The sequence below is a fragment of the Ambystoma mexicanum genome, chromosome 1q, assembly GCF_040938575.1.
Source record: "Ambystoma mexicanum isolate Mex_15411 chromosome 1q, UKY_AmexF1_1, whole genome shotgun sequence".
Lineage (NCBI taxonomy): Eukaryota > Metazoa > Chordata > Amphibia > Caudata > Ambystomatidae > Ambystoma > Ambystoma mexicanum.
The window spans coordinates 66148220-66174838 of record NC_090922.1 but is presented as its reverse complement, the minus strand read 5'-3'; the positions used below and the strand labels follow the sequence as shown (position 1 = coordinate 66174838).

Genomic DNA, 26619 nt, shown 5'->3' with positions numbered 1-26619 from the left:
CCAGCTGTAAAGTGGCAAATGTGAAGAGTGGTAAAGGATTGTGAAATCAAAGTGGTCCTTCAACGGGTCAAGCAAAACCATGCGCACATTTGAAAGTCTTTTATAGTAGTAACATAAAGGAAGTTGATGACAAAGTAGATGAAGTTAGTCCGAGCCCGGCGGAGGGAGACTAATTGAACATTGTGTTAAAAGGATCTGACCGCGGTTGAGGGGGGGATCCGGGATCATAGCCCGGCTGAGGGGTATCCAGGGTGAACCGTGAGTCACCCGAGATAGAATGTCCTACCTGAAATTGGATGCATACATTGACAAACATTTTGTTGAGAGGATTTGAGCGCGGTTGAGGGGGATCCAAGGTGATTAGTGAATTGCCTAAGAACTTCAGTACTTGTGAAAATCTGAAAGAGGGAAAGAACTTATCGTTTGTTTGTTGCATCAGGCCCTCTGAATGAAGAGACTTTGAAAGACAGAGATTTGGGCGCGGAAGGCCCCGATGCTAATTATTTGAACTGTACCCTCGTGCTAGAGAAGCCAGAGACTGTGCTAAGCTCGAGTGTACCGCCTTGTCCCGTGCTGGAAACGTGGTGAAGGGAGGGCAACAGCCTAAACATCCTGACATAACATTTTGTGAACACTACTTTTTTCCCCTAAAATTCTTTCCCATGCTATTTTGTATTTAGAACTAAGGAATGGTAATAGGTTTATTAATATGGGCCCTTTTATTTTTACAATGCACCACTATGACTGCATTATTATTTGATGGTGTAGCTTGCTCCCATCTCTACATTTAGGATTAGATAGGCATTTTTCAAACACTTTTTGAAGTTCAATAAACACCCTTGAACTGTGGTCACTTGGATCTCTTACCGCTGATACCATGCCTTCCTTACATATAGTAGTATGTTTAGTAGCAATGTTATTACTGCTAGCACTACTGGTAGTACTCCATCCTGTAGTAAAACTACTAGCAATACTACATCACATTTAGGACTACCACTACTAATACTAATGTTGCTGCCATTACAGTTGTAGTAATGGCATTTGTAATCATATCTTTAATACTATTACCACCACCAACAGTACTGTTATTATCAGGAGTTGGATTACTGATACTGCCAGTATATATAATAGTAATATCACTGCAAATAGTAAAACTGACCATAGAAGTATGGTTATCACAACTAAGAGTGGGAGTACCGCAGCTGGTGGTAGCAGCAGTATTCATACTACTATCATCATCGGACTTGGCACTAGCACTCCCAGTAGTAATACTAGGATTACTAGCAGTACTATTAATACCACTTCTGGCAGTCATACTGCTGTTAATACTGTTAATATTGTAGTAGTATCAATATTTCTGCTACATGTAGTAGTGCTTCTAGTACCGGTAAGAGTGCCACTACCAATAGTGCTAATTTCAAATGGATTGTCTCCTCCCACGTATTCCTTATCTTTGATAATTGTCTTCCTACTGTCATGATCTCTGCTTCCAAAAGGTCAGGGTTTTCCCAACTCTCTTGGAAGCAGATCCATAACCCAGGTTCCGAGTGCCAACCAGTCCCAATTGGGACCTTTTGGACCCAGTCCTGGCGCCAGTGGCACCAGGCTCATAAATATGCCCAGTCCCAGCGCTGGAAGCACTGGGCTCATAATGCTTGGGTGGACTTACCTGCAGCAGACCATGCTGCTTACTTGCCTGCCAGTTGAGCCTCTGATCCTCTTCTGTTTGGAACTACTTTTCCTGTTGGGTGGAGCAGGAGCCACTCCCTAGGTTCAGAACACTGGAACTCTTCTGGAAAGCAGGAACTCTTTTCTTACCTAGGCGTGGCTGTGGAAGGAGACACCTAAGCACTACAGGAGGCTATTTAAACCACACCCGATGGATGAATCTTGCTTTGCGTTATTCTGCATCCTCTGCAGCAGAACGCTCATCGTGTCTTCTGCATCTGATCCTGGGCCTAAGGAAAAAAGGCTTACCATCCTGAATCCAGTCTTCAGCAACACCTATAAAGACAAGAAAGAACAGGTTAGCATTACGGTCTTCAGTGACAGCTCTTCACTTACCTGGTCCATCGGCTGTCACCAACGCCTCCCGCTGCATTCCGACATCTGAAAGACAAAGGCTTACCTACCCTTCGTGCGCTCCGGAGGTCTTCACACTGCATTCCGGCATCTGAAAGACAAAAGCTTACCAACTCTTTGCACGCTCCGGAGGCCTTCGGCGCTGCATCCCGCATCTGAAAGACAAAACAAGGTGCGTTTAAAGACATTGGGGAACTTTAATACTCACGTGCCATTACTCCTTTCCACATCTAACCCAGTGGGTATTCCGGCACCCTGCAGCCGCTCCAAACTTGTACCTGCAAAATAAAAAGACAGTTAGAGCGCATCGTGAAGCAGGCAACAAGCGCTTACTTGCGTGCTTCCAGGCGCTTCTATTCATCACACGGGCTCCATCTTCAACTCACTTCAGCCCGTCATCCACCATCGCCGGAACCCTGCAAAACAAGAGACATCATTACTAAAGACTTTAAAGACATTAGAATTACTCGAAACTTACCGTTCGTGCAGTAAACAACGGACAGCAGTCCTCTGAAGTCAAGAGGCCTGCTCCCCTTATCCAGTGAAGAAACTGGTTACAGCACCCTGCCCCGAGGCAGATGGAGAGCACGGCGTTCACTTACCTAAGGTGAGAGCGTTAACCTTCGGGGTTCTACAGGAGAAGAGAAAGGGAAGAAGAGAGAGACATTCAATAACCCAGTTCATTAATCCCATATTTTCTATCTGCAGACATCTTACCCTTCGAGTCAGACATACAGTGCACAGAGGTCCAGCCCAAAGAGCCAGCCGTGTGTTACACATCACCTTTGAAGATACGGTATACGCCCAGTCAAGACCGGCGCCTCTACGGGAATCAGGTGAGCGTTAAAGAACGCAAAGCCTACCACAAAACTCCCGTCCAGGCGCTATGGAAACCTCGGATACCGACCAACTAGCCCAGTTACTTGGGGAACTAAGGGCAGAAGTGCATGCAGCCCGTCAGGAAACGAACGCTCTAAGAAGGGAACTGATTATTTCCAAGGAGCGAACAGATGATCTCGCTAGACAATTGCTACAGTCACAAGCCGGACAGACCCCGTTACCCGCATCTGGGGGAAATCTACCTTCTACATCCTCTATGAATCCAGTGCAGATCAACCTACCTGGGAATGTACCTCTGGCTCCGCCCGAACGATTTTCTGGTGACCCAAAGAGGTTTGCAGTATTTATCAATCGGTGCCGGTTGCATTTCTTATGCCGGCCAGCAGCCTTTCCAACTGATCAAGCTAAAGTAGCTTTCGTGCTTTCGTACCTTAGTGGCAATGCGGCAGACTGGTCGATCCCTCTAGTAAATCAAGATGATCCGGTCCTCCATGATTTTCAAGCTTTTCAGCTCAGTATGGAAAAACTGTTCGCAAGACATTCACAGGGGCAGGCCTTGGACAATGAGCTTCTTTCGTTGCGACAAGGTAATCAAGACCTTTTGGCTTATATTGCGTCTTTCAACAGACTGATAGTGGAAACTCAATGGCCTGAGGACAAAAGGATTACGCTGTTTTATAGAGGTCTACGTGGAGAGCTCAAAGATGTGTTAGCCCAAGTAGTGAATCCCCCGCAAGACTGTTCGGACTATATAGACTTAGTCGTTCAAATAGATCACAGACTGCAGAACAGGAAGGCCGATCGTTCCAAGTTTGATGCTCGAGTATTTTCCAAACCGCCAACTCCTTCCAAAGGAGTAGACTCCGTGGAACCCCTGCAAATAGGGGGTCTGAAAGGTCCTCTAACACAAAAGGAGCGGGAAAGGAGAAAACAGTTGCAATTATGCCTCTATTGCGGAAACTCAGGGCACTTTCTTCGAGACTGTCCGGTGAAACCTGCCAAGATGGCAGTAGGAGCTGCAGTTACCAAAGTTACAAACTCTGAGCAGGGAAACGACCTCGCCCGACAAGAATTGAGGTCCTCTTGCCGAGCGTGAAAACCAGTTCCGTGACCTTGCATTTCGTGATACCTATGGTCCTCATTAGCCCTGATAATCCGGATCGATTACATGCAATTGAAGCTTACGTCGACAGCGGTGCCATCGGCAATTATGTGGATCATGAAATGGTTTTGAGGATGAATCTAACTCTTTGTCCCAAGGCTGTAAAGGACGTCATTACTACGGTGGATGGTACGGAGATAGCCTCCGGGCCAGTAACGCATACCACTCAAGAAGTGACGCTAGTAAGTCAAGATGGACACCATGAGAAGATCGTGTTCGATGTGATCAAGGCCCCTCAGTTTCAGATTATTCTAGGAATACCTTGGTTAGAGAAACACAATCCTCTGATCGATTGGCGAGCTTGAACGGTCCAGTTTCCAGAATGTGTCTCTACTTGTCACCCTCCACCTGGTGTTGCACTGGCAGCAATTTCTTCAGAGACTCCCCAGTTACCTCCCGAATACCTAGAATACCAAGATGTTTTCCGGAAGGATCAGGCTAACTCTCTACCTCCTCATAGGTATTATGACTGCCAGATAGACCTGATACCTGGATCTACTCCTCCTTGTAGTAGAATTTATGCCCTCACCGAGCCTGAGAACCTTCACCTTCGACAATACCTGGATCAATACCTGGCAAATGGGTTTATTCGTCCTTCCAAGTCCCCTGCTTCTTCAGCTTTGTTCTTCGTTCCAAAAAAGGAAGGAGACCTTAGAACTTGTATAGATTATCGCTCCCTGAACCAGATCACCGTTAAGAATAGATATCCGTTACCTTTGATCCCTGAACTCCTGGACCAAGTCAGAAAAGCATGCATATATACAAAGCTGTATCTTAGAGGAGCGTACCACTTGGTACGAGTAAAAGAGGGCGATGAATGGAAGACGGCCTTCCGCACCAAGTATGGGCTATTTGAATATCAGGTCATGCCCTTCGGACTTTGCAATGCCCCGGCCGCCTTTCAATATTTTATGAACAATGTCCTCAGAGCTCATAGATGTGTGTGTTGTTGTTTACATTGACAACATCCTCGTTTATTCTTCATCGGAATCTGAACATCGGAAACACGTGAAAATGGTCCTCGAAAGATTGCGTCAACACAAACTTTTCGCTAAGTTCGAAAAATGTGTTTTCAACGTGACTGAAGTTGAATTCTTGGGATTCATATTATCACCTGGCGGAGTGCGTATGGATTCAAAGAAGGTCGATGCAGTTCTCAAATGGCCATCACCATCCTCCGTAAAAGGTGTGCAAAGCATGTTAGGCTTCGCTAACTTTTACCGCAGGTTTATCCCCGAATTCTCTCGAATAGTCCAGCCCATCACTGCCTTGTTAAAGAAAAACAAACGTTTTGAATGGTCTACCGAGGCGGAACAAGCTTTCCAGGATTTGAAGACTAAATTTATCTCTGCACCAATCTTAAAACACCCTCGCCCCGAACTCCCCTACATCGTGGAAACTGATGCTTCAAGCCTTGCCATGGGGGCAGTTCTATCACAAAAGAACCCGGTAACCAATCAGTTGCATCCCGTGGCATTTTGGTCCCGCAAATTCTCGCCTCCTGAAATCAATTACACGATTACTGACAAGGAACTTCTGGCTATCAAGTCTGCCTTTAAGGCTTGGCGGCATTATCTGCTGGGGGCCCGACACACCGTTACTGTGATTACGGATCACCGAAACCTGCAATATTTGAAAACCGCAAAAGCCCAATCCTCTAGACAACTCCGTTGGGCATTATTCTTTGCCGAGTTTGACTTCATAATTACCTATCGACCTGGTACAAAAAACGGTAAAGCTGATGCCCTTTCTCGGATGGGAGTGGAAGAACACTTGATCAACCCTAAACCTGTACCAATCACTCCCGAACAAAGAATTCTGGGTGTAATCGCCACACAATCCATAGAGGAAGTTAAGGATAAAGCCAGGCAACTTGTAACTCCAGCAGACATACAGAATTGGCATCTGCAGGGAAAGGACTTTGCAGTAAAGGACAACTTATTGTATTTCCAAGAACGATTATACCTACCCATCACAGATTTACAGAAAAAAGTAATCTCTTGTTATCACGATTCTTTAATGGAAGGACATCCCGGTAGCCAAGACCACAGAAAAGATCAAGTGCTACTTCTGGTGGCCGTCTTGGAAAAAAGATATCAGAGACTTTATAATGTCCTGTGGAGTATGCGCCCAAAACAAGAGTCAAAAGGAAAGACCAGCAGGCCTCTTACGCCCTATTGACATCCCACCTCGCCCTTGGCATACGCTTTCTATGGACTTCATCACCGATCTACCTCCATGCTCCGGATACGATATGATACGATTCTAGTAATCGTGGACTTATTCTCCAAGATGACGCATTCCATTCCGCTCAAAGGCTTGCCAACAGCAGCAACTCTGGCCCGAGAATTTCTCGAAAACATCGTCCGACTGCACGGTTTTCCTTCGGTTCTAATTTCGGATCGAGGTAGTCAATTTATTTCTCATTTTTGGCGAAGTTGCTGTCGGTCGGCTCAAATTGATGTGAGACTATCGACCAGTCACCACCCTCAGACCGACGGACAAACCGAGAGGACCAATCAAACTCTAGAACAGTATTTACGCTGCATGCTGCAACAAACTGAAAAAACTTGGAAAGACATCCTTTGGATAGCCGAATATGCCTACAATAACTCTGTCCATTCGGGAACTGGGAAAACCCCGTTTTTTCTTTTGTACGGCAGTCACCCTCGAACCTCGGAGTTGGATCCCCTCCAAGATCTTGAAACACCAGCAGTAGACTACCTGCATTCTACAATCACCCAAGCCTTTAAGGAAGCTGTTTCTCACCTTCAAAGGGCTAAAGAACAATACAAGAAAGGAGCAGATCAACATCGGAAGGAAGCCCCTCAATATCAAGTAGGGGATCAAGTCTGGTTATCCACCAAATATCTACCTCTAAAAGGGCCACGCACATTCAACCCAAGATACCTTGGTCCCTATTCCATCACTACCATAGTAAACCCAGTAGCGGTCAAGTTGGACTTGCCCCCGCACATGAAGATACATCCGGTCTTCCACGTCTCTATTAAAACCCGTGCAACCTCAAACCCGACTAACTAAATCTCCAAAACCTATCCTAGTTGATGGAGAACTCGAGTTTGAAGTCAAAAGCATTCTGGACTCCAAGATCTCCAAATCTAAACTATTTTACCTAATTGACTGGAAAGGCTACAGCCCCCAAGAGAGATCCTGGGAACCTGCTGAATATGTCCACGCTCCTCGCCTAATCAAAAGATTTCACCGAACATTTCCTGACAAGCCAAACCCCCGGAGAAGCCCGGTTTGGGAGGGGCCTTGAGGGGGGTACTGTCATGATCTCTGCTTCCAAAAGGTCAGGGTTTTCCCAACTCCCTTGGAAGCAGATCCATAACCCAGGTTCCGAGTGCCAACCAGTCCCAATTGGGACCTTTTGGACCCAGTCCTGGCGCCATGGCACCAGGCTCATAAATATGCCCAGTCCCAGCGCTGGAAGCACCGGGCTCATAATGCTTGGGTGGACTTACCTGCAGCAGACCATGCTGCTTACTTGCCTGCCAGTTGAGCCTCTGATCCTCTTCCGTTTGGAACTACTTTTCCTGTTGGGTGGGGCAGGAGCCACTCCCTAGGTTCAGAACACTGGAACTCTTCTGGAAAGCAGGAACTCTTTTCTTACCTAGGCGTGGCTGTGGAAGGAGACACCTAAGCACTACAGGAGGCTATTTAAACCACACCCGATGGATGAATCTTGCTTTGCGTTATTCTGCATCCTCTGCAGCAGAACGCTCATCGTGTCTTCTGCATCTGATCCTGGGCCTAAGGAAAAAAGGCTTACCATCCTGAATCCAGTCTTCAGCAACACCTATAAAGATAAGAAAGAACAGGTTAGCATTACGGTCTTCAGTGACAGCTCTTCACTTACCTGGTCCATCGGCTGTCACCAACGCCTCGCGCTGCATTCCGACATCTGAAAGACAAAGGCTTACCTACCCTTCGTGCGCTCCGGAGGTCTTCACACTGCATTCCGGCATCTGAAAGACAAAAGCTTACCAACTCTTTGCATGCTCCGGAGGCCTTCGGCGCTGCATCCCGCATCTGAAAGACAAAACAAGGTGCGTTTAAAGACATTGGGGAACTTTAATACTCACGTGCCATTACTCCTTTCCACATCTAACCCAGTGGGTATTCCGGCACCCTGCAGCCGCTCCGAACTTGTACCTGCAAAATAAAAAGACAGTTAGAGCGCATCGTGAAGCAGGCAACAAGCGCTTACTTACGTGCTTCCAGGCGCTTCTATTCATCACACGGGCTCCATCTTCAACTCACTTCAGCCCGTCATCCACCATCGCCGGAACCCTGCAAAACAAGAGACATCATTACTAAAGACTTTAAAGACATTAGAATTACTCGAAACTTACCGTTCGTGCAGTAAACGACGGACAGCAGTCCTCTGAAGTCAAGAGGCCTGCTCCCCTTATCCAGTGAAGAAACTGGTTACAGCACCCTTCCCCGAGGCAGATGGAGAGCACGGCGTTCACTTACCTAAGGTGAGAGCGTTAACCTTCGGGGTTCTACAGGAGAAGAGAAAGGGAAGAAGAGAGAGTCATTCAATAACCCAGTTCATTAATCCCATATTTTCTATCTGCAGACATCTTACCCTTCGAGTCAGACATACAGTGCACAGAGGTCCAGCCCAAAGAGCCAGCCGTGTGTTACACATCACCTTTGAAGATACGGTATACGCCCAGTCAAGACCGGCGCCTCTACGGGAATCAGGTGAGCGTTACACCTATTTCAGCTTCTTCGGAAAATACATTTATCAACAGACGGCTCTGTGCGCTAGCGTCGGTAACTCAATATCCCTCGAAGGCCCCTGTCTGATGGTCGACGTCATCCGCAATATATTTAGCATGCACAGCGCCCATTGGCTTCAGTTCAATTTTTCCCATGCAACTTTCGTTTCGAGAGAAATTACAGCGCGATTCGGTTCGCTAAATAAAACGTCATGTCTTCACCATCGACGCCCAAGACGGGTTTTAAGAAATTCACCATTTGCCTGTGGTGCCTTGGCACAGGGCATTTGTACAAAGGAGTGCAAATCTTGTCAGGCGATGACTTACGAGGCTCTGAGAGTGCAAAGGTAAATTGGTGGTGAGTAGAATTCCAAAATCCCCTTCTGTCCTGAAACCGAAAAAACGTACTTCGGGTTGAGTCGAGATTCTCCTCGTGGAAAAAGATAGAATAAATCTCGATCGAGAAGTCATAATTCTTCATCTTCCAGGAAGTCGAAGCAAAGACGTCCTAGATCTCCTTCTAAATTGAGCGACTCCTCTTCCGAGAGCATAACATGTCCAACTAAATCCGACTCCCCAGCAAAATGGGAAGCATTTCGGAGGGAGATGATGAAAATCTTTGCCAAACAAGCACCTACTCCCTCGAAAGATCGGAAGAAAGACAATGTCCCAGTCACTCTGCATAAAGACAAGGGAAACCCTATGCACCCTCTAGTCTGGGACGCAAGCCTGACTAACATAGAGAGCCTTCGGAGCCTCGAAAGAGTGAAAAGGTATTGAGGACCTCGATGAGTCGAATGTCCAACCCTTCAAGGGTTTTGTCAAAGACATCTTCGAAGAAAACAAAATCGGTTCCATCGACACCCTCAGCGTCAAAACCTTCGACACCCATATCGAAGCCATCTACGCCTACGTCGAAGACATCGATGCCTTTGGCCTCTAGACCTACGCCGAAGATTTTTTCAGAGCCATTGAAGGCAACACGAGAAATCTTGCAAGCCTCTACTACAAAGATTTCTATAAATCTTTCTTCAATCTATGATATGATAGTTTATTTATATAGCGCCTAAACACAATGTGCTTCAAAGCGCTTCAAGGCAAGGGAAGTGAACAAGGGAAAATATAATGACATTCTTACAGGCCATGAACAGTCAGGATGTGAAATTAACTATCATAATCGGCTTGACAACATCTCAGATAGTGCAAGAGCTAAGACATAGATATGGGACGGAGGGGGGACAGTGGGAAGGAAATGGAAACAGACTTGCGACTACCGTACTAGGCCTGACGACATTTCTGGTAGAGCTGGAGAAAAACAAAAGACGAGGGAGAGGGGTGCAGAAAGGAAGAGGAGGAACAAAACAAGCGACTATCATACTAGGCCTGACCACATTTCAGATAGTGCTCGGGGGATGGGGGGAACAAGTAAGGGGTGGGGAGGAGACGGACAAGGTTGCTATCATATTAGGTCCAGGGACAAATCGGATAGAGTAAGTGCATAGAAGAAAGTAAGGGGAGGAGATAGGAAAAGGGAGAAAGGGAGAGGAGAAGAGAACGAGTAAGCAGTCAAAACGAGTGGAGAAGCAAGAGGGGAGAGTGAATACAATTGCAGAGGTCAATAGTAACACATAATGTTGCAAGCCAGGATACAAGATGAAGATGGGAGCAGCATGATTCAGGGCCACCATGAGTGCAAGATGCAATGGAAGTCCAGAATGAGAGTTAAGAAAGGGTGACGCACATTGAATCAATGAAGTCCATAAAAGTCAAATCCAGCATTGGCCACAAGACGTTGATGGTGAAACCAGAAAGTATCAGGACAGACTCCTGCAGAAGTAGGCTGGAGTGGGAGAGCAGGGTAGAAGAATAAAGCAAAACAGGCAACATCTGTGTGCAAGAAGGGCGGGGGCACAAGGGAACATCAAGGGGGGACCAGAGGGGCTGGGGATGGCCTGTGGTGCATGCTTACCTGCAGTCTGAGCAAGGGGTTCGGGCCTTGGGTCCTCCTGGTCCGAACAGGAATTGCCCTTTTCTTAATCTGCCCTTCTCTTCGGACACCCAGCCGAGAGACACCCTTGATCTAAGAGTTAAGAGCAGGAAGGAAGGGGCAGGGCTAAGAAGGTGGGTGGTGCTTAGGACAGGTGACCTAGATCCACTTGCACCAGCTCCCCATTTGCTTCTACCTATGAAGAACATGAACCATCTGATGATGATCAGACACAGTTTGGTATTCAATATGGCACTCCAAATGTGCCAGATGAGTTTATTTCAGATGAATGTAGACTAAAGTTCTCTATGACGAACTACAAACAGCCAGTGGAGTAGATGCATCTCCTGAGCTGGAATTTGGAAAGCCAGATCCTGCAGACAGCTCATGTAGACAATTGATGAGCATGTAGTAGAATATTTGGGATGGAGTAGACCTGCTTCTCCTTTTCAACACTATGATTTGACGGACATATTAGACCAAGGTCCACAGAGGGATCCCATTTTGCTCTTCCATATTGCTTTGCAAAAAAGGGTTACACATTTGACTGTCAAGAAGTGGCCCTGATTTGCTTGACCAAGCACCCAATTCCAGAATGTTTGGTGATCCAAGCAGCCACGTCCACAAAACAATCTGCTTACCCTACGATTCCTACAGACAGGGATGATAAACGGGTGGACGCTTGGGCGTGGTAAGTATTTACTGCCGGTAGCATGGCCTTGAAATCGGCAAATGCTACTTGTGCCTTATCTAAGTTTTCGTTCATCCTGTGGGATTGTGCAGCAATTGCGGCTGACCACATCCCTGAACGGGAAGAGAGAAACCGCTTCCTGGCTATCATCGACGGCAAGGAGGCAATGTGTGAGTGCCTCTAGTCAGGTCTGGATAGTGCAGATAGTATTAGCAGATCCATGGCGACTAGCACCATGCTACGAAGATTTGCGTGGCTGAGGAAGTCTGGATTTGCACCGGACGTGCAATGTAGATTACTCAATATGCCTTTTGACGGCTTGAGACTGTTTGGTAGCAACGCTGATGACATTCTGGAAATGCTACAGACCTCAAAAGTGGCGGCTAAATTTCTTAGCGCCGCTATTAGACAGCCTCAACTTTCCTACTCTGGTACGTCATCTTGGAGGGCTAAGTCCTTTCGTTTCTACTCCTCAATTGGGAGAGGATAAGCCAGTCATAGAGGACAAAGATTCCCTCGTGGTGGATGAGGAAGAGGTGCTAAATCAGCCCAACCAGCAGCAGCTTTGCCCTCAGCCGCTGCTTCAGCGGCCTCAAAATCTCACTCTACAAGACCCCAGTGGGAGGCAGACACTCGCAGCATCTGAAAGAGTGGCGAGACATTACTTCAGATGCTTGAGCACTGGAAACGGTAGCCCGGGGTTACTGCCTTCCTTTTCTAAAAGGCCCCAGGATCATCCACAAGGGAACAGCTCATTGAAAATTCCAGATCCGCTCCTTATGCAGGAAATGTTGACCGTGCTAGAGAAAGGTGCAATAGAGCCAGTACCTGCAGCAGAGTGGAACAAGGGTTGGTACTCCCCGTATTTCCTAATCTGCAAAAATGATGGAGGATTGAGACCCATCTTGGATTTAAGAACAGGTTCCTCAGGAAGGAAAAGTTCAAGATGGTAACCCTTTCTCAGATCCTTCAGGCCCTCCAACTCCAAGACTGGATGGTATCATTGGACCGTCAGGATGCTTACTTTCATGTGCCTATCTATCACAAGCACAGAAAGTACCTGAAGTTCGCAGTTGGCGGTTCTCATTTTCAGGTTCCAGTTTGACCATTTGGGCTGACCTCAGCCCTGAGGGTGTTCACTAAGTTGATGGCAGTGGTGACAGTGAGTCTCAGGAGAGGGGGGATTCATGTCTACCCCTACCTGGACTATGGGCTGATCAGGGCTTGTTCTCCCGAACAGATACTGGAACATCCCAGAGTGACTTGGCACTTTCTCCACAAACTGGGCTTCCCCCTCAATTACAAGAAGCCAAACATAATACCATCTTATAGATTCCAGTTTATCGTAGCAGTCCTGGATGCTGCCTCAGGAAAAGCCTCGCCAGCCGAGCTGAGGGCTCATCATATTCTGCAGATGGTTACCAAATGTCAGAGTGCCCAGAGTCTTCCAGCCTTCAATTTGTTTTTTTGGGTTTTTTTTTTTAGGTTGCTCAGCCGCATGGCATCCTGCATTTTTCTGGCGCCAGAGGGCTCGCCTGAGAATGGGATCTCTCCAATGGGCTCTCACGACTAAATGGTCCCAATTCTCAGGCAGGATGTCAGACCTCCTTCAGGTTCCAAGCAGTCTCGCACAGACCTTCTGTGGTGGGCCTGCGGGGACAACATTCTGAAGGAAGAACCTTTTTGGCAACCATGGCCAGAGATAACAGTAGTGATGGACGCCTCACTCGGGTGGGGAGCCCACGCCAACAATCTGACAATCAACGGTTGTTGGTCCCCATCGTAGTCCAAACTACATATCAATCTTTTGGAGCTGAGGACGATCAGACTAGCGCTGAAGACCTTTCTACCCTTTGTACAGGGAAAGAATGTCCTGATAATGACGGACAACACAGGGGCCATGTGCTACCTCAACAAGAGAGGTGGTGTAGGGTCCCTACCACTGTGCAGAGTGGCAATGCAGCTCTGCTGCTGGGCAGTTCAAGAAGGAATCTCCCTATCAGCAGTTCACCTAGCCAGAGAGGAGAACACGGCAGCGGATGCTCTGGGCAGGCAGAGCACAGTCTCCAACGAATGGGAACTAGCTCAGGAAGTCCTTCAAGAGATATTCACCCTTTGGGGAACCCCTCAAGTGGATCTGTTCACGACCAGTGTCAACCGAAAGTGCGAGCTATTGTGCTGCAGGGAATTTCCCTCCAAGAGGAGCTCTAGGAGACGCGTTCGCGGTGGACTGGGAGTTTCCACTCCTATACACGTTTCCTCCATTCCCCGTCATTCCTCACATGACCAGGAGGTTGAGAAAGTTCGGGAAATTCATGATCCTAATTGCCCCAGATTGGTCCAGAAGGACGTGGTACTTGGACCTTCTGGACATGTCCATCTGCCCTCTGATACGTCTTCCACAAAGAGAGGAAATTCTCTCGCGAGAGGAGGGTCCGGTTCTCCATCCAGAGGCACTCAGCCTTTACGCATTATTTCCGAGAGGCTGAGGTACAAGGTTTGGGACCTCCTAGAAAACGTAATGGAGATTTTGCTTTCAGCCAGAAGGCCAGCAACAAAATCCTTATACCGCTGTACAAGTTCAGCAGCTGGTGTTAGGGATAAGAATGTGGATCCATTTCAGTGCAATACACCCGCAGTGTTATCTTTTCTACTTTACTTAGCAAATCTCGGGCTCCAGATCACAACAATAAAAGGATAACGATTTTCAAGTGCTCATCAGAGGAAACCTCATACTTTAAAATCCCTTTAATCATTCCATTTCTTAAAGGACTAATGTGTTTCCTCCTGCTCCCTTTCAGGTCCCTGTTTGGGATTAAAATCTTGTATTAAAATTCTTAGCATGCATTCATGTCCATTAAGACTTCCATCACTAAAAACTGTTTTGCTAGTCTCAATGACTTCTGCCTGCAGGTTGAGCGTATTGCAAGCACTGTCTTGTAAACCTCCATATACAATCTTCTATAAGGATAAGGTTATTCTTAAAGTAAGACCGTCATTTCTGCCAAAAATAGTCTGACTTCCATTTGTCCCAAAAGATAGGTTTACCAACTTTCTATCCTCATCCTGGAAAGGAGGAGGAGAGGTTACATAGACTGGACCCTAGGAGGGTTCTCCGTTTTTATATCTCGTGAATGTCAAAAATTTGCCAGGACTATTTATTTATCGGATATACAGGTCATAAATTGAGGTTTTGCAGTAACTAAACAGACTTTATCCAGATGGATTATTCTGGCTATCCAAGAATGCTATATACTGGCTGGTAAAGATTCCGCAGAGGGTCTAAGAGCTCACTCAACCAGGGGCATGGCTGCTTCCGCACTTCAGAGAGGAGTACCTATTAAATATATTTGTGCAGCAGCTGCATGGTTTACCATACACACCTTAGTGAAACATTACTCTCTAGACACTACTCGAGAGGGAGCTTTCGGGAAAGCTGTATTGCACTCGGTCCATGATAACTGCTAAAGGCAGATCTAAATTCTTTTCCCACCTCCGAGACTATTACTGCTTTGTGCGGCTATCAAAGATGAGGAATACTTGGGAGGACACAATCCATTTGAAGAAGTTACTTACCACTGGTAACGTTTGTTCAATTGGATAGTCCTCCCACGTATTCCTCATCGCCCCTCCTAACCCACCCCGCTGCAGAATTTAGATGTTTTACACTCTGGGCTCTGAGTCCTTTTAAAGTCTAAGGAGGCATTAGTAATTCCTTCATCATGGAAAAACAAGAACTGAAGCCAACGGGCGCTGCGCGTGTTAGGGAGAATTCTCAATTAAGTTAATTCCTTTCTACCTTAGAGACCCCCAGCTCTTTTGCTGGACTTGAGAACTTTTCATTTTTATCCTGGAGAGAGCGAGACCTTTTTCGCGCTCTCGTGTATTTTTCTGATTTGGACTGTTTCTTTTGGTTTTGAAGTCTGACAAACTCCATAAGCATCTTTTTTGTATTGTGACACACAGCACACTCAGTGCAGTATCAGAGAAGTGCTTTGGATTTCTCCAAGGTTTAAATACCTTCTCTTGGATAAACGACTGATTCCAAGAGTAGTAAAGTGAAATTGACTTTACTTACCTTTTTCTCTTTGTAGACCCAGCACACACTATCTTACGAGTGCTGGAGGGGTTACTTAGTAACCCCTTTGTCTACCTCCTCAGTTAACATTTACCCTTCCTACAATTAATGGCCGGTGGCAGTGGTTTATCTTTCCTACCATTGTGCGTTTTTACCACTGGCTCAATCCTCAGCTGCAGTATTGCACCCATGGGTGCCCATTTTGTCAAAATGGCCCCAGTCGTCTTTTATCGCCATTTCTTGTTGGAAAGGTCCTTTGTGAGATTTACTCTGCTCACCAAACCAGATCTGGTCCCTTTGTTCATTTTGTCTTTTAGCGGGATTCACTGGTGAAGCCCGCCTGTGGCTCCAACGTGTCTGGCAGGGCAGGAAGCAAGGGAGGTTCCTGAAACTCCCTGTGCTTAGTCTCCTGGGTTACAGGAATGCACCCAAAAGTGATTGGCCGGCTGCCTGTCCTTGGAGGACAGCCACCCTGCTGTGTGAGTGACCGCTACGCTGCAAATGAATGGGAGAGAATTGCATAGAAGGCAAGGTCTTTTGCAAGGAAGGCAGAGGCGACCACTGGACGAAGGAACCAAAGATGGAACTGGAAGAGAAGCTTGCTGCGCCCTCTTGGAACGTTGGTTTGCCTGGTGAAGCCCTGCTGCGATGCTGAAGCTCCGAATTTCTAATTGACTAGAGAAGCCTGGAAAGGACGACTTCTCCCCTTGGTTGGTGGGACCAATCGACCCCAAGACGAACTTGACTGGAACCCCTCTCTCTGATGGCTGTGCTTCTTTGCTGCTGCTGGAACCGAGTGCCAGGGGACTGGAACACCAAAATGGAGTGCATTGTTTTTAAGCCGGACCTGAGCTCCAGGAAGATCCTCAAGACTGCCTCGAAGCAGGACTAACCAAGCTTGAGCCACCTCAACAGAGTGCTGGACCCCAGAAGCAAGGAAAGTCCACAAGGTGTCCATGAACCGCGGTGGTGCTATTTGCGAGTAGTTGAAACTGTGAAAGTGCTGCTGATCTGAAGTATGCTCATTGCTGCCGCTGACCATCAAACCATAGTGCAGGAGTCCCCAGACGTCCTCCCTCTTGTCCCCACGACTGAGGCCCAGGAAAAACAGGATCTGCAGGACTAAAACGGGAACAGAAGCCATCTGAAACCTTTTCTTCAGACTCAAGGTACTGTGTAACTAGAAGTACTTACCTCTTGTTGTGTGTAGCTTTCTTGCTCTCATGGGGGACTTGCATTTGCTGCCCTTTGCAGAGTTGCTTGCATCTTTGCTTCTCAAAAGCCTCCCAGCTTGTGGCCCAACAGGGATTCTTTTACTACAAAAACTCGAACATTGTGCAAGACTTTTGTGCTATCTTCAAGAGATGCCTCAGCTCTCCTAGCCATTTCTCAATTGACATTGGCTGGCTTGGCTCCCTGCAAACTCCTATTACCCTCTGAATGTGTTTTTATCTGTCTCTCAAAAAGTCATACATACCTTACTTGTATAGCTGGGTCACTGTTAACCTATATTTCACTGGGGGATTTTAAAGTACTTACCTGTTTGGAGAAACTTGTTAACCTTTTATTTCCTTCCCTAACCTTTACCTTTTTCCATAACTCCAGTATTGCATTTAAGTGTTAAAGTGATATATCAATGTCCACAGCACCCTAGTTATTGAAGTCACCTGAGGGTGTTGGAAGTGTGTGTGTGTGTATGTGACATCCCAAAAGGGTATCTACTTACTTATTTGAACTGAAGGAGTGGATTATTGAAGTGTATTTTATTGTTGCCAATTGCCCTGTCCAAATAAGACTTATTTGAAAACTGACTGTTAAATAACATTTTTTATCAAGAAACGTTGAGTATAAGTGTTATTTGAATACCTGTCACTGTGAATCTGTTACATCTCTACAGCTCACATAGGCCCCTCTTGAGATAAGCCTGGCTGCTCAGTCGCTCTACCAACTTTTGTAGTACAAGCCTATACCAAAGTTTGGGTTGCCTATTGTCAAGAGGACAAGGCTGGTGTAGTCTCCCACAGGGTTACTACATACAATCTTGTCTAACTGCGCATGCTACATATACTGCAGATGATGTCGACCATCGGATGGAGGCCTTCGAGGGACATGGTCATCGACGCTACCGCACAGCGCTATCTGTTGAGAACAACCTTTTCCGTAGCAGCTGAAGCTGGAAGACAATTCTCAAAGAATTGAAATATGTGGGAGGAACATCCAATCGAAAGAACGTTACCAGAGGTAAGTAACTTGGTCTTTGTCTGTAACCAGTAATTCTACTACTGCTAGTGGTGTTGCTACTGGGAGTAGTATTACTGCTATTGGTTATAGTGATACTCGTTTTGGTAGTAATACTTTTAGCAGTAGTATTTATGGTATACTGTTAGCGATCAAGGATTAGTAGGAAGGTCAGCTGATGGAAACAGTGCTGGATCTGCAGACTGCACTTCTTCTCATCCTATGATGTCACTTCCTCTTTAAGGGCTTAAAAGCTGCTCATAAACTTGGTCAACAATAGCAAGAATGCTTACAAAAATGTTGAAAAATAAGTTTGGTAGAAACTTTTGTTTTCACTTGAAAATGGCAGAAGATAAGAATATATTTTTGTGAAAACTGTACTTCCCCTTTAATGTCTGCAATGGATAAAGTCCTATTTGTGCTCCCTTTTGTGAGTCTTGGCAACATTGTGATTGATTCTTTGTGATACCCTGCCATCTTTCTATGGTGAATTCCATCCAGCCTTTCTTTGGGGCACAACTCTTACGTCCCCCAAAGGTGAGGTCTACTGCCCAGGGTACCCCTTTGTCTCCCTGGGTTAGCACTCATATCCAGGCTGCTAAACTGGTTCTGGTTGGTGGCCATATACTTCCTGGGGGCAAAATTCAAGTTGCAAGCTACTAGCCAGCTATAAAAAAAAAAGTCACTCGTCACCTCAATTCTGTGCATACACACAGCACAACATTTCTTACTCGCCAAGAGTCAAATATCACTAGCCAATGGCAAGTGCACATTTTGCACCCTGTACTTCTATACTGTGGCTGCACGAGTAGTAGCCATTTTGGCTGTCGGGTAGAGGCCTTTTGTCCCTTGAAGCACCCAAAATGAAATCTCTAATGTTGTGAAATAGAGTATCCAGAAACATGTACTGGCAAATGTTTGTGTGGGTTGCACTGGGCGAACAAATTGGTTATTGTCCAATTGCAGATTTGGCTCACAAGTCTATGGTATGAGAGTCCACATTCACAAAGAACAGTTGATTCAATTGAATGGTTTGATCAAAGTAGGCAAGTAGTAGCTGATTGCTTGCAGCCGACACGTGACCGACTGTAGGTCGTTCTCAAGGCTGCCATTGGCAACTAGTATGTTTGACAAACATTTGCCAGTCAGTTCTATGGAAGACGTGGATAGAGCTTCCATGTTTTGGTGACGCTGCGGGCAATAATATATACATCTGCTCATTAAACTATTTCGAGAGCCAGTGCACACCCATCAGCATTTCTACCCTTGCAGCACTTACTCTAGAAAAATGTAGTTTGTTGCCCTTGATTGGGTAGAAAACAGGAATGGGCGTGTAGGGTTATTCTCTTCACTTTCCAGGAGCTAACAAATATATTTGTGGTGTTACTGCAGAGTGAATCTTTGAGATTATATGCCTGGAATTCCTTTAAAATATGCATCCCCTGAGTTTTCCTGGGAGAATGCTGTGAGTGCGCTGGCCAGCACTGATTGGACGGTTACTGCATGTTAGAATGGTTTATATACGATTCGTGATTGGGGTTAATCCCACCCTCTGGTTAGGCATACAAGCTGACCCTGTGTACCAATACATTTTGAACTGTTTGGGGTTCCTTTAGCGAACTATGCAGTTTTTCATTTTGCTGTTGGAAGATTTTTTATCCAAGTCTTCCTGCAGCTGCAACTCCATTTTGGTGTGCTACCCTAATTACTCCATATGGCCACTAGGCATTTTGTCCCTGGTTAAATTTCCCCATGTAAACTGAGTTGGAGTAGCTACAGATTTCGGTTTTGGTTGCACCATCCTGTAGCCTTTTTACCACTATCTACCATGGCCATTGGGCTACCAGTGCATTGTAAAAATCCTACACCCCAGTCAATTTCTTTTTAAGTCTTGGTTTAAGTAGACCATGAGGAATGAACACAATTCCTGTTCTGTGTATACAGGCTCTGGGCAGAGGCTGTCGAGGTATGCGACTGGAGACCAATTTAAACGGAGAGCAGTTACCCTCGAAACCACAATCTTCATCTGTGTATGGTATTTGTCTTGCCAATCCTGACCGACTACGCCACCAATGCTTTAACTGGCACATGGTCTGCCTCGCCTGGACCATACCTCCACCACAGGCAACAATACCAACTGTTGGCAATACCTTGGGTAATGGCACCTCTCCCAGGCTGGAATCCTGGACCCGGCAAGTTGTGTGAGAAACTTAGGAGCATTCTCCCATTTAGACCCCAAGAATCTTCTATTCGGGTGGCCAGGGAACGGCCATCGCCTTCGGATTCAGACCCTGGGGGTGGACCAGTGCGGGTGGATCACCCAGGTAGGGCAGTCCAGGGTCGTTCTCAAGGGAATACCCTAGGCGAGACACTGTATCCCCGTGTCACCCGTTATCCACAACCCTCTGTTTTTTTGGGTTATTTTCAAACACACATGTTCCACTCACCTGCCCTTCCCCCCTCCTTTTTTGCTTAATACTAAGAAGAATCAGCCTGGAGGGGTGAACGTTACCAGTGAAAATCATTCCACTAAGTCACAGAAGACAGACTACAACACTCTGACAGCAGGCTGTCCCCTTAATGAAGTTGGGCAAGGTCTGGTAGACCCAACGCTTATCACACAGGTCTATAAAGGGAAGTTGCTGGGGAAGAAAGGTCATATGCAGTTGGGAGAGCAAGCGGGAGGCTACAAGGCTGAGACCAGCAGAGGATCCGTCTTCAAATCCCAAATACCAAAAGCAAGTTGGGAAGATTGTCTGGAACTTAGAAACAAAGAGGCTGGGAGCTGTCGGGTGAATCCAGAGGGTGACAGCATGCAGCGATGCTGGCCCAATGAGAAGGAAGGGCTGCAGCGTGTCGCAGGAGCCACGCCTCCTACATGTTGGATTCAGGCAGCCAGGACCTTGCTGTTGAGGTCCAGACAATTGCTTGTTCCCTTTGGACCAGTGCCGACCCCAAGAATGTAGAGGGGCAGGTTGCGAGACCCATACCTCATCCCCATGCCAAAAGACAGAGCCGCTGACCTCGCAATGCTGCCCAGAGATTCTGATCAAAAGAGAGTGAGAGACTGGTGAGCAGGTAGGACTTTAAGGAAGACATGGTATCAAGAATAGACAGACACAAGTGATCAAAGTTCAAGGGTGTTTGTTAAACTGTACAGGTAGGTTGGAAAAACGCCTAATCTAAATATAACCATCAAATTATAAGGCAGTACTAATTGCATCTTGTCAAATATAAAAGGGCCTATTCTAAAAAAAAAAATTGCCAATCCTTACAACTAAATACAAAAAGAGTGTGGGATAAGGTTCACAAGAAATAAAGTAGTGTTCATAAATGAGAAGTCAGGATGTGGTAGCCGAGGGTCTCCCTTTCCCACATTTTGAGCACGGGGCAAGGCGGGACTCGGGAGCACAGCACACGCTTGCGCTTTCCCAGCTTGAGACTACAGTTCCACTCTCTGCTATCAGGACCTCTGGTGGTTAAGTCTTTTTTTCTACAAAAAGGTCTCTTGTCTCCAAGGACCTGATGTGGTCAAAATAACAAAAAAGTTCCTTTTCGTAGGTACGTCGGGCGATGACTTTTCACCTCTGGATACCCCTCCTCTGGGCTCAGATCCACAAAATGTTACTAGCAGTATCAGGACCTTCAGTGGTTAAGTATCTTGCTTCCGAGGGCCTGGTAGGTTCAAAATAATAAACAAAAGTTCCTTTCTGATTGCACTTGCGGTGATGATTGTTCACCCCTGGCTGCCCCTATTCCGGGCTCAGACCCCTCTCGAGTGTTGGCCACACTTCGTCGGATTCACTATGGCGTGTACTTTCTTCACCCCTGGGTCCCCCTCTTCCGGGCTCAGACCCCTCTCAAATATCAGCCTCCCCCTGACAGGTTCACTATGGCCTGCATTCAAACAATTTTCTCTGTTACATTCACATGACGGTGGGTGATGGGTTTTCACCCCTGGAGCCCCCTCTTCCGGGCTCGGACCCTTCTCGAATGTTTGCCTCCCTCTATCTGGTTTATTACGGCCTTTCACAGTTCACCTATGGCATTCACAAGTCTTAATGTCTTTTTAAACAGTTCACTGTGGACATCCCTCTGTCGGGTTCACTCTTTGTCAACACAATGTTCATCGAGCAATCAGGCTTTGCCCCTTTACATCAGCATTCCTCTGTCGGATTCACCCTTGCCAAATACACAGTTCTTTTTCTTTCTCACTAGGCAGGATTCGTCTCCCTGTAGTTTTCCAATGGTTTGGCGGTCAAAGACTTTTTACTGAACAGAGAATTTTGCTCGACGCCTGTATGACCACTTTGAACTCCTTGCAGCTCTCCAATGGCCGTCTGGTTTCGGTAGTTTCAACAAACCGGTCCCGGTCAGTCTTTCGGATGAACACCCATGTGGCGTCGGACCACACTGCATCTGGACCTTAGCTAAGCTTTCTTTAAATTTCAAAACGCACGCAAGTTTCTTTGTTCACTAGTCCTTGCGTTCACAATATGTTGCTGATTGCAACCTTCAGCTCAGCACAGTTAGGCTTACTATCAGCTCTCTCCAACTCACCAGCTGTGCTGAACTCTTGGTGTTTCTTGTCTTGTACCACGGAAGCCAGCATGCCTCCCCGCCTGGGATGTCAGCGCGGGAGGCCCCTGTGCACCGTTGACAACTGCCATGCCACACACCAACTGTATATCCCGGTCTTAGGATTCCTTTGCAGAGGCTTCACAGGTCTGGGTTGAAAAGGGCAAGGGCACTTCCCTCCTTGTCAATCTTTCTGGTCGCGCCACATTTCATCTTTTTGAACTGCCGGTTCGCAATAGCTGCTGCCTTGTGCGGTTGGCCTTGCTCGAAGTGTGCTTTCGTGCTTCGCCTTTTATCCCTGTGGTGAAGAGACAGGGCCGTTGGGTGTGTAGTTATTGTCAACTGCCTGACTTTGCCCGACCCTTGTGTTGGGAAATGGCTCTGGTGTAGGTCCTTTGTCACAGTGTAGGAAATTGTGTTGGAAAAGGCGGGTAGAGTTTCTAGATATCCTACAGGGTAGGATGGGGAAAAGGTGGTGCATGGAAGGGGGTACCGACTCTCGCCTGTCTGTGTTCCCCTTCAACTCCCCTAAGACCCCTCATCCAGGTGATCCTCCCCCACTGGTCCACCCCCAGAAACTGGATCCAATAGCGATGCCATGTCCTGGCCACCTGGATGACAGATCCCTGGGGACTAGTAAGTGAGACACCTTCAGGTTTCTCACAGAAGCGGAGCGCGTGAGTCAAGGCACCAAGTAAAATGGGAAAGTGGCCTGAACCCAAAAAGGAAGGTGAAAGTTGATGACAAAATAAATGAAGTTGTTCCGAGCCTGTCGGAGAGAGACTCATTGAACGTTGTGTTAAGAGGACCTGGCCCGACTGAGGGGGATTCAGAGTGAACAGGGAATCACCCGAGAAAGTGAGCCAAAGTAACAGTGACCTTGTGCGAGTCAACACAATATCGGAAGTCTCTGTAAAATGAAAGCAAAGTCCCTGAAGTGAAGGGAAGTGATGTGAACACTGAAGAACAAACTAAACTAAAATCCAAAACGGGGAAATCACTAAGTAGAGGAAAAGTGAATAGAATCTCCAAGAAGGCCTGTTTGAAACAGAACTAAATGTAAAGTAAAAGTAATTGATCTTAAGAAAAACAAGTACCAGAATGCAGCAGTGTCGGAGTGCTCATGTATGGGATTAAAGCAAAGCCATATAGTTTTGAAAGTCTCTGACAGTAAAACAAAGTGAATCTGGAAGTAAGAAGGTTGGGGAAGGATATCCCTTTTCAATTGTGTAAGCCTGAAAGAGAAGCAAACTTTAAATATTGTTTTGCACTCCATGCTATTCTACGAATAGGAGACATTCAAGGGAAAAGAGACTTTGTTGCAGAAGGCCCTGGTGTTTGTACTGAACTGCATCCTCGTGCTGGTGAAAACAGTGTGTGCTAAGCTCGAGTGTGCCGCCTTGCCCCGTGCTGAAAACTTGGGGAAGGGAGGCCAACGGCCTGATCATCCTGACATATCATTTTGTGAACACTTCTTTTTTTTCGTAACACTGTTTCTCACACTATTTGTATTTAGAAGTAAGGATTGGCAATAGGTTTATTAGAATAGGTCCTTATATTTTGACAAGACACCACTAGGACCGCGTCATTATTTGATGATCGTAGCTTGCTCCCATCTGTAGATTTAGTATTAGATGGGCGTTTATCAAACCCTTATTGAAGTTCAATAAACACCCTTGAAATGTGGTCACTTGCGTCTGTCTTACTGTTGATACCATGCTTTTCCTACAGTTGTCTCCACTATTTGTTCTGAGCCACACCAGGGCTTTAATTATACTCTCCAGCAAGTCATTGAACCTGCCAAAACTGGCCACTGCCTGTGTCTGGAATAAGGGTGGCCATGAAACCAACTAATGGAGAAATGACCATCTTTTTTTAGGAAAAAAAACAAAATTCCTACTGACTTTTTGCACCATTTGTTTTTAAATGATGAGGGGGGGAGGAGACCCCCGGCACCACCCCCTCCCTACCTTGCCTAATACCCTTACCCCCCCCCAACCTATATTTTAATAAAACTGTACGAACATTTCAAAAAGAATCGGCCAAAGCAATTCGGTCATTTTTTACTCGATGTGGTGTTTTTCTACAGGTACCTGGAATAAGGGACTGCAGAAGGCTTCAGAAGTTACTTCTGTGACCTCTTGGCTGGGTGTCCTTCATAGGCCCCAACATCCGACACCCACTGGTGTTTTGGTATCAAGTGGCTTTCAACCTAGGTCTGGGATATACCCCAGCTGAAAGTATAATCCCCCCCCCTCCTGTTGTGCCCTGGTTTCTGCCAGTGTCTCGGTACGCTCTCTCAGCAGGTTCTACTTTGTGTCTACCATTGTCTTGGGTATATAATCTAAAAGATAAAACATCTCCTAAATATTCACTCCCCTCCCCAACTAAGAAATTGCTTTGACTGACAGTAGTTCAGGGGGTATCAATTACTTGATTAATACCAGATGTTTGTCATTCTTCAGTAAAGACGTGATTACATGTTTATGCAGGCATCTTAACTCTGCCAGAAAAATGTTGGCAGCTACGTTGACCCTTTTTTATGGAGGTGTCATGATGAGGCTGTACCAGAGAACTGTAATTTCGAGGGGATTGGGTCCTCCGACGTATTCCATATCTATGACAGTAATCACCACAGCTGTGCTGCTTACTGTCATAGATATGGAATACGTTGTCTGACCATCCCATCGAAAGAACGTTACCAGGTAAGAGAGTAACTTGTTCTTCTGCAGATCAAGGGTCTCCACGTTATGCCAGTAAATACTGCATTATTAATGTCCCAAATAGTGCATGTCGCGTTCAGTGGACAGCAGAATCCACATTGTCCTTTCTGCCCATTATCTCAAAAGGGGCATGAGAAGGTTCACATCAGAGGTTCCCACAGTTTCTCCTTCTTGGAGGATCCCAGAGAAAATGTTTGTCCACACAGTTAAGTAACTTTTTAGTTAGACTGCATTGGCATCCTAAAGCTTGTGATTATGGTGGATTTCGTGCGTGGGTGAAAAAACAGGTACGAGAGCATAGTGAATTTACACGCTTGAGTAAAGACCGTGTGTATGGTCATCTGGGATTTGGCAGCCACTGGAAGAAGTAGGGAAGAGCGGATGCTGAGGTTGGAAGGAGAAGAATTGCAACTCAGCAGAAGCAAAGCAGTGCAGTGTGGCGGGCATGGCATGTGTGGCAGAGTGAATCGGCTGTAACTAAATTAGATGCCAGCCGTGCAGAGGAGAACATCTGGAAGGGTCCGGCAAGGAAGTAGGTGGGCACTTGTGAGTCAGAGGTCGGCTACAAAAAGGCTAAGAAAGTGTTTTGGAGAGAAAGTTTGCGTCTTCAAACCATAAATCCCAGAACATCTGTTGAAAGGTGACGACCACTTTGGACATGGTCTTGGAAACGAATGCAAACGAGCAGCTGGGAGGGTATGGAGAAGAAGCCGGAAAGAGGTGACGGATGCATTGTTAGATGGTGATTAATTTAAGGGGATGCAGCAATGAGGTTGTACCATTTCTTTGACCGTTTCTATAATCCTGTGAGTCACTGCAGCAGCGCTTTCTTTGTTTGGTTTCAGAGCAAAGGCCCATCTCGCACAAATCCTACCCTTATTGTGGATGACCTCTTAACCCCATGCTCGCCAGGGGATCCGAGCGCAATAGAGATGACCTGGATGGATGTGCCCAGTGACAAGCTCCTCGAGCCTGTGGTGTGCATGGTAAGTAGAGGCTGGTTGAGTCTAAAATATGGTGTCTAGAGGTGATCTTTTCACCTCTTTTATGTAGAGGAGTTTGGGATGATACGCATGTTTTAGTAGAATAGTGCCCTCGTTGCAAATATGTATTTTTTTAATGCATTTTTGTGGCACGGCAATGTTCGACCTACTCCTAATACTGTGCAGAAATAGTACTGGGGTCAGGGTCGGACTGGAACAAGAAATACGCCCGGACACCCAAGAAAAAGTGCCCACTCCCGCCTCAAAAAAGTGGCCTACCCCTCGCCCCTCTGATGACATCACCGGAAGTGATGTCATTTTACCCCACCTGAAAGTGACATCCCAGGAAGCAATGAAACACAACCTTTGACAAAACAGGAAGTGGCATCAAATAGCATTGTTCCTTAAGTACACTGCGAAAAATAGGGTTATGATTTCACTAATGTGATATACATTTCATACAAGAATGTATCACCATATGTATAATTAATATCTATGTGTATAGA

At 46.4% G+C, this 26619-nt stretch overlaps 1 protein-coding gene across 1 annotated transcript in view; it reads left to right on the top strand.

Moving 5' to 3' along the window:
* VPS4A (vacuolar protein sorting 4 homolog A) overlaps window positions 1-26619 on the top strand; it is a 376913-nt gene that overhangs the window by 302634 nt on the left and 47660 nt on the right. Inside the window, exon 10 of the mRNA XM_069635536.1 lies at window positions 25976-26116. Within this exon, the coding sequence (XP_069491637.1) occupies window positions 25976-26116 (141 nt within the window). The remainder of the gene's footprint in view (window positions 1-25975; window positions 26117-26619) is intronic.